This window comes from Otolemur garnettii, unplaced genomic scaffold (genome assembly GCF_000181295.1).
Source record: "Otolemur garnettii isolate 467f Iridium unplaced genomic scaffold, OtoGar3 scaffold00142, whole genome shotgun sequence".
Classification (NCBI taxonomy): Eukaryota; Metazoa; Chordata; class Mammalia; order Primates; family Galagidae; genus Otolemur; species Otolemur garnettii.
Genome location: NW_003852537.1, coordinates 813272 through 820839, shown reverse-complemented (window position 1 = coordinate 820839; position 7568 = coordinate 813272). Strand labels below are relative to the sequence as shown.

Genomic DNA, 7568 nt, shown 5'->3' with positions numbered 1-7568 from the left:
GGTAGAGTGCCATGGCTTCACTGCTCACAGTAACCTCCAACTCCTGGGCTCAAGCAAGTCTCCTGCCTCCGCCTCCCAAGTAGCTGGGAACACAGGCGCCCACCACAACGCCCGGCTATTTTTTGGTTGCAGCCATAATTGTTGTTTGGCGGGTCCGGGCTGGATTCGAACCCGCCACCTTAGGTGTATGTGGCTGGCGCCTTAGCTGCTTGAGCCACAAGCGCCGAGCCCATCTTGTGAATCTTCCTCAGTGAGCATTTCTGAAGACTCTGGGATCAAGGTTGGGTCAAGCGTTTGTGATGGATCCATTGCAGCTTCGGCTGAGCTGTTAGCTCTTCTGAGACCTGTGAGCCCCTGCAGAAGTGCAAGGAAGCCAAGAACAAACCCAGAAACCCGAACGCCAACAACCGGGGGTGAAGGAACCGACCTCTTGTTTTTATTTTAGCCTTCAATCTAGCTGAGAAGCACTAAACTTCTTAGAAGCTGCCTATCATTAAGAGACACATTGTTCTGACTTTATTTGTCCTAAGAAAAATGAGGCATAGGACAGTGCCCATAGCTCAGTGGGTAGGGTGCTGGCCACATACACCAAGGCTGATGGGTTTGAACCCAGCCAGCTAAAAACGATAATGACAACTGCAACAAAAAAATAGCTGGGCACTGTGGTGGGCATCTGTAGTCCCAGCTACTTGGGAGGCTGAGGCAAGAGAATTGCTTAAGCCCAAGAGTTTGAGGTTGCTGTGAGCTGTGATACTACAGCACTCTACTGAGGGCGACATGGTGAAACTGTCTCTAAATAAATAAATAAATATGGGGCATTGCCTGTGGCTCAAGGAGTAGGGCGCCGGCCCCATATGCCAGAGGTGGGGGGTTCAAACCCAGACCTGGCCAAAAAAAAAAAAAAACCCCAGCAATATATAAATAAATAAAAATGAGATATATATGCTTTCCTTTGACTAACTTCTTCAGTTGGTACTGACCTGGGAGGCTTTTCACTGGATATTAGAACGAGATAAATTCATTCTTAACCACCCCCTGGCCAGAAGACCCCTCTCCCCGCAGGATTCTCAAGTCTATTCCTTCGAGAATTGTTGGCTTCTTCCAAATTTCCTTCATCCAAATTCCTAAATGGAGAGATTGCTTAATTCCCCTGCAAGTCACCTCTATCACCAGAAAATATCTCCTAGTATCAGACTGGGCTCTGAAGGGTTATAATGCATTTTTCCACCTGCTTTCTGGGCGCTTACCCTTTGGGTGGGGAAGAGTCTATATATTGAAAGAGTCAGATGGATAACTTATTTGGGCTTAGAGAGAGGGCTTGAACAGGCTAAGTTTGGGAGACATGAGTTTTTGTTGTAGTTTGTTTGTATTTTGTTACTCAGTCTTACTCTGTCTCTCTGGGTAGAGTGCAGTGGCATCATAGCTTACAGCAAACCTCAAACTCTTAGGCTCAAGCAATTCTCTTGCTTCAGTCTCCCGAGTAGCTGGGACTACAGGCATGCACCATGACCACTGGCTAGAGTTTTTTCTATTTTTAGTAAATACAGGAGACTTGCTCTTGCTCAGGCTGATCTTGAACTCTTTCGTCCTCAGGGTCCTCCCTGGCAATGGTGACCACGAGCTCTTGCAAGAAATCACTGTTCTGAGCTCAAGCATTTCACCCACCTTGGCCTTTCAGAGTGCTAGGATTACAGGTGTGAGCCCCTGTGCCAGGCCACAGATATGAGTTTTGAAAGTTTTTTTTTTTTCTTAAAGGCAAAAATCTTTTATTTCAATTTTAGGAAAGCCACCGTCCTCTTCTCCACATCTGGAAACACAGGGCCATGCCCTGGTTAGGAAGGTACAGACAGAAGGGGCATGGCCACCATCAATTGCTTTCTCTTCTGGTGGAAGGCTACCTTGCTCTCATCAGAGTTGATCTGCAAAGGGATGTAGACATCTAGATGATACAGCTGCTGGGAGCCCCTCATCACCAAGCAATTCTCCCCAATCTCTAGTGACAGCCCCAATGCTCCATTCAGTTTGGGGAGGTCAATTGCTGCCAACAGGAGGTCAGGGGCTTCCAGTCAGAGGGTCAGGTGAGGCTTCTCAGGGCCTTCCTTATCTTTCCTGGAATCAGGCATGGACAGGTTTCCCAGCTTCTGAATTCAAGGACGCTGCTGGGAGAGGATCTTCTGCTGGGAGAGGATCTTCTGCTGGGAGATGGAACCCAGGAAAGTCCCATTCTTCAACGTGCACCATTCTGGATTCAGCTGCAAGCTGTATTTATCCTCAGGGACCTCCCTGGCAATGGTGACCACGAGCTCTTGCAAGAAATCACTGTTCTGCATCCACCTGTAGAAGTTGCTGTTGATAGCTACATCATAGGTGGTACAGCCCTGGCCTTTTGCATCCAGTTCAGCATGAGGCTCTCCCAGATTCATGGGGATGCAAAACCCAGCTTGGTCCTCCTCTAGCATTTGAAGAATCTCATCGTCAGTCATGTCAAGTTGGAGGAGGGATGGATGGCAGAGTGACAGATGTTGATGAAAAGCTTCTCTTCTGGTGAGTTAGTCTTTATGCAGAAACCAGGCTGAGGTTGAATTTGTGTAGAATCTGTTCTGGTTGTCTGGGCTTGCTGGAACTCCTTGGAGGCACCTCCAAGACGGAGCTCCTCGGATCGCACCGTCTCAGCACCCATCATCTCTGTCTTGCTTAACTCCGGTGCCAGCAGCTTCGAGTTCACCATGGTCCAATACGTCCAACCTTCTTAATTCTGAGCCCTCCTATTCGAGTTTTGAAAGTTTTAAAGGAGATGGTGGGTCAAGGGAAATTAGGTACTAGTACTTTACCTAAAAAGTACATACCAGTAATTTGGAAAATACATAAAGATAGTATGTGCATATTGTCAGCGTAAAAAAAGATCAGAGAAAAATATCTACTAATTCAATCAATTTATTCAGGAATAAGCAGAGAGGATTATATTCTAAGATCCACAGCTACTAGGAAGCCACAGACACACTGTAAGAGTGCAGGATAAGGGAAGCTTTTACTGGCAAAAGGAGACATTCATATAAGTTGCTTGGAAACAGAGTTCATTGGTTCCAGAGGCTCAAAGCTAGTGTTGACATCAATTCATCAGTGGAGAAGCCATTACTAGAAAAGTATTTTTTCAGAGCATCTTATCTGAATTGCTGCAGTCCTAGAGAATGTCTAGTGATAAACCTGGTCATACTGAAGGGGGACTTTTGAAGAGGAGAAAGCAGCCCTGATGGAAACAGTTAAAAATTAACAGAACAAAGTATGATCCAGCAAAAGAAAATTGGTATTTCAACAGAGAGAGGAACTTATCTAAGAATGGAGACAAGCCTGTGGAACCACAGGTCAGATGGCTAGCACTGACCACTCCTTACAAGAAGTAATTAAGATTAAGAAGTAGAGATTAAGTAAAAAAAAAAATTACAATAGAAGCTAAAAATAGGTGTAATTTATAGAATATATAAGAAGTAAGAGATTGTAGGAGAGATGGTGAGCTATTTCCCCCACCCCTGTACTGTTGAGCTTGGTCTTAACTTTGTAGAGCTTTTTTGTCTTTCAATAAACCCAGAGTGTGTGTCTCTTATATTTCATCCTGGTTGTCCTGTCCGCTTGGTAAAGAGGTTCTAATTGAGAGACTCTGGCCAGGGTACTCCCCAGTGTGTCTTGAGTGCTTCTTGGAAGGCAGGTGATTGGTGGCCCAATAGGGGGGCAACCAAGGTTTTTCTCTGTGTTTTTCCTACAAGAGTCGCTGCTCTTACCTGGAACAGTCCTAAAGCAGGAGTTTATACGGCCTGCCTTGTCTGTTCTAGTGTTGGTTGGTGCTTCGGTTTTAGTGTTTGTTGGTGGTGGGTCTTTCAATTCTTTGTCTGACCACCCAAGAACCCATGGTTTAAAGTTCCAGCACGCTTTCAGTAGAAATATGTGTATATGTGGGTAATTCAATGTGGGAACAAGGACTTTATTTTTAAATGTTTATCCACCTGATCAACCTCAAATCCAAGAATGCCTCCAAAATGTCTAGTTATGTTTTACTTTTTATGCAGGAAAACCTATTCACAATAAGCTTCACCTTTCTCTAGAACCCTTGATGCTGATGCATTATGATGCCAGCAGCATTCACTCAGCCACCTACACATTCGTCTACAGCACATGTACTTTTTCTCCCCAAATATAAGCCCTGGTTCTGGGGGGTTGCAGTGCAGAGATATAATTGTCTGGTGGCTGCCCCACATTGTTTTTTTTTTTTCCTGTAAGCCCCCCTAATAAGTCATCGTATATGGACAAATTGGATTTATCTGTCTCGTTCATTCATTTCTCAGCTTCTCCATCATTTGGGGATTGCATTGCATATCTGGCCCATTCACAGAATAGGTTATGAAAAGCATGAGATGTGTGTGTTTCTTGTAGGGTTATTTTTGAAAGTCCTTAGGACAGTTCTTATCTCAGACATGAAGCACTCAGCCTCCAGCCCACATTATTCATTCACTCAAAGTATATTTAGGCTGGGCGCTTGTAGCTCTAGTGACTAAGGCGCCAGCCACATACACCTGAGCTGGCAGGTTCGAATCCAGCCCGAGCCCACCAAACAACAATGACAACTACAACCAAAAAATAGCCAGGCGTTGTGGCTTGCGCCTGTAGTCCCAGCTACTTCGGAGGCTGAGACAAGAGAATCGCTTAAGGAGTTGGAGGTTTCTGTGAGCTGTGATGCTATGGCACTCTACCCAGGGCAAAAGCCTGAGGCTCTTTCTCAAAAAAGGCGCCAATGTGTCAGGAACCGTGGTGGTCACAGGGTGATCAGGATTGAGTGATGAACAGAGAGAAGAAAGCACAGGCCCTGAGAGGCAGAGTGGGAGGCATATGAAAAACACATTGGGCTGAAGGACGGGAACAAGGGCTAGAAAAGTAAAGGCCAAGGCCGACTGGCAGACAGAGCAGATCAGGCTGGCCTTGGTTAGGCATTTGGATTTTATCCTGAGGGCAATTAACAGGACATTTCCTTCACTCTGTAGCAATCTGAAGAACCTGGCATTCTTATCCTAATTTTACTGACTAAGAGAATCAACTCGGGGCAAAGTGTTAAGTATTTATCCAAGGACACTCGTAGGCGCAAGGGCGGGACATGGACTACGAAAATCCGCCGGGCTCCAGGGCCACAGGATGTAACGCTTCCCCTCCACCAGAGGTCAACCTGCCGAGGTTGGAGAATTGACTAAGGGTTCAGCTCCAAAACCGGCACGCGCCAAGAGGACACTGAGCATGCGCCGCTTGCGGTAAGGCAGCCGGGAAGGAAGGGGGCGGGGCCGAGGCTGGCAGGCGCGGGGAAAATGGCGGCGGCGGCTGCGGCTGCGGCTGCGGCAGCGAACGGGACCGGAGGGAGCAGCGGGATGGAGGTGGATGCAGCAGGTAACGGGCAGTGCTGGGGTGACTTCTGAAGACATCCTTCATGGGTGTGTTAAGGCCGTCGTGGACTCCTGTGAGAAGTGGAAAGGGCGGAACAGCAACATATCTCCCTGGGATAACTTGCGAGAGGGATGTATGGCCCGGGCTCCGCGGTCCCTCACTCCCCATCTCCAGGCAAGGATGTGGGGCCCTGAATCTCGCCCTGTCTCTTTTACCTCCACCCTTAATAGTTCCCAGCGTGATGGCCTCCGGAGTGACCGGGAGTGTATCGGTCGCTCTTCATCCCCTTGTCATTCTCAACATCTCGGACCACTGGATCCGCATGCGCTCCCAGGAGGGGCGGCCTATGCAAGGTGTGTGTTTGGCATAATTCTCCAATCTCCTCTTCTTGCTCCAATCTGACCTGCCGCAAACAGTGGTCTTTCCCCCCTCTTTTACTGGACCCAATTACTCCTTCACCCAAATAACTGTCCCCAAAACTTGGTTCCCACTGACCTCAGACCCTCAGATGATAGAGAAAAGTTTTGGATTTCCTTATCGTCACCTTTGATATGTTGTTCTCCCTCTCAGTGATTGGGGCTCTGATCGGGAAGCAGGAGGGCCGAAATATCGAGGTGATGAACTCCTTTGAGCTGCTGTCCCACACCGTGGAAGAGAAGATTATCATTGACAAGGAATATTATTACACCAAGGAGGAGCAGTGTAAGAGGGGAATAGAAGTGGGAGAGAGGAGTGGGAGTTAAAAAAAAAAAAAACATGGTGTGGAGAAGATGGAGAGAGCTGGGAAGAGATCAGAAGAGGTTGAGAAGGGGGAGGGAAAAGTTAAGATAGAGTAGCTGAATAGATCTCAGGAAAAGAACATGTTCAGATCTTCCCTAAAGAAAGTAAAAGATGAGAGAAGACAGGATAGAAGGGAGTAACTGTGAGCCAAGATTGGAGAAGGGAGGGAAGAAGCTAGTGAAAATACATCAGGAGATTCAAATTAAGGAAGGATGGTTTAAAGAAATACTGTGTGCTCTGGCCCCTTCCTCTCCAGTTAAACAGGTATTCAAGGAGCTGGAGTTTCTGGGTTGGTATACCACAGGGGGGCCACCAGACCCCTCCGACATCCACGTCCATAAGCAGGTATATGTCCTCACACTTGTGCATGCTGGGGCAGATAATAGAGAATGAGGGAAAGAAGACAGATGGAGCATTGACTTCCTTCTGCATCATCACTCTCTTCCAGGTGTGTGAGATAATCGAGAGCCCCCTCTTTCTTAAGTTGAACCCTATGACCAAGCACACAGATGTGAGTAATACTGACCCCATACCCACTTTGTCCTGTTTGTCTTTCACTATACTTATCTTTTATCCTCAACCCCTGCTGTCTTTTACTGTATGATATCCTTTCTCTATTGAATGCTGGAGTTGAACCTCCATTCTGCCACTTAACCAACTATGTGACTTTGGTTTAGTCGTTTAACATTTCAAACTGCATTTTCCTTTGTAAAATGGGGGTAATCTTCACTTCACCATGTTCTTGGGAAGATGAGATAAAAAGGGCCTTGCCCAATTTTTGGCACATAGCATAGGTTCAGATGCATTTGTTGTTAGTAAAAGCTGTTCTTCATTTCCTCTTTACAGCTTCCTGTCAGCGTTTTTGAGTCTGTCATTGATATAATAAATGGAGAGGTAATACCCTACCCATGAACCCTCAGATGCTGCTCTTGGCCTGTTTTCTGGTTTTGACCTCCCTCTGTGGGATATTTTGCCCTGTAGGCTACAATGCTATTTGCTGAGCTGACCTACACTCTGGCCACAGAAGAGGCTGAACGTATTGGTGTAGACCATGTGGCACGAATGACAGCAACAGGCAGTGGAGAGAATTCCACTGGTAAGGGAGGAAATTTCTTGAAAGCGAGGATGGGGGCAGCACCTCTGGCTCAGTGAATAGGGCACCAGCCCCATATACCGAGGGTGGTGGGTTCGAACCCGGCCCTGGCCAAACTGCAACAAAAAATTAGCCAGGCATTGTGGCGGGTGCCTATAATCCCAGCTACTTGGGAGACTGAGGCAAGAGAATTTCTTAAGCCCGGGAATTGGAGGTTGCTGTGAGCTGTGATGGCACAGTACTCTAAAGTGAGACTTTGTCTCAAAAAAAAAAA

The 7568-nt window shown here is 46.9% G+C and overlaps 1 protein-coding gene and 1 pseudogene across 1 annotated transcript in view; one reads left to right on the top strand and one right to left on the bottom strand.

Annotated features, from left to right (window-relative positions):
- Positions 1-1832: 1832 nt before the first annotated feature.
- On the bottom strand, positions 1833-2728 carry LOC100948557 (annotated as a pseudogene).
- A 2613-nt stretch (positions 2729-5341) lies between these two features.
- The window catches only part of COPS6 (COP9 signalosome subunit 6), a 2973-nt gene continuing 746 nt past the window's right edge, over positions 5342-7568 (top strand). The window contains exons 1-7 of the mRNA XM_003798867.3: positions 5342-5424; positions 5652-5774; positions 5992-6123; positions 6458-6546; positions 6650-6712; positions 7048-7095; positions 7183-7297. Coding sequence (XP_003798915.2) covers positions 5346-5424; positions 5652-5774; positions 5992-6123; positions 6458-6546; positions 6650-6712; positions 7048-7095; positions 7183-7297 — 649 coding nt within the window. The 5' untranslated portion in view covers positions 5342-5345. The remainder of the gene's footprint in view (positions 5425-5651; positions 5775-5991; positions 6124-6457; positions 6547-6649; positions 6713-7047; positions 7096-7182; positions 7298-7568) is intronic.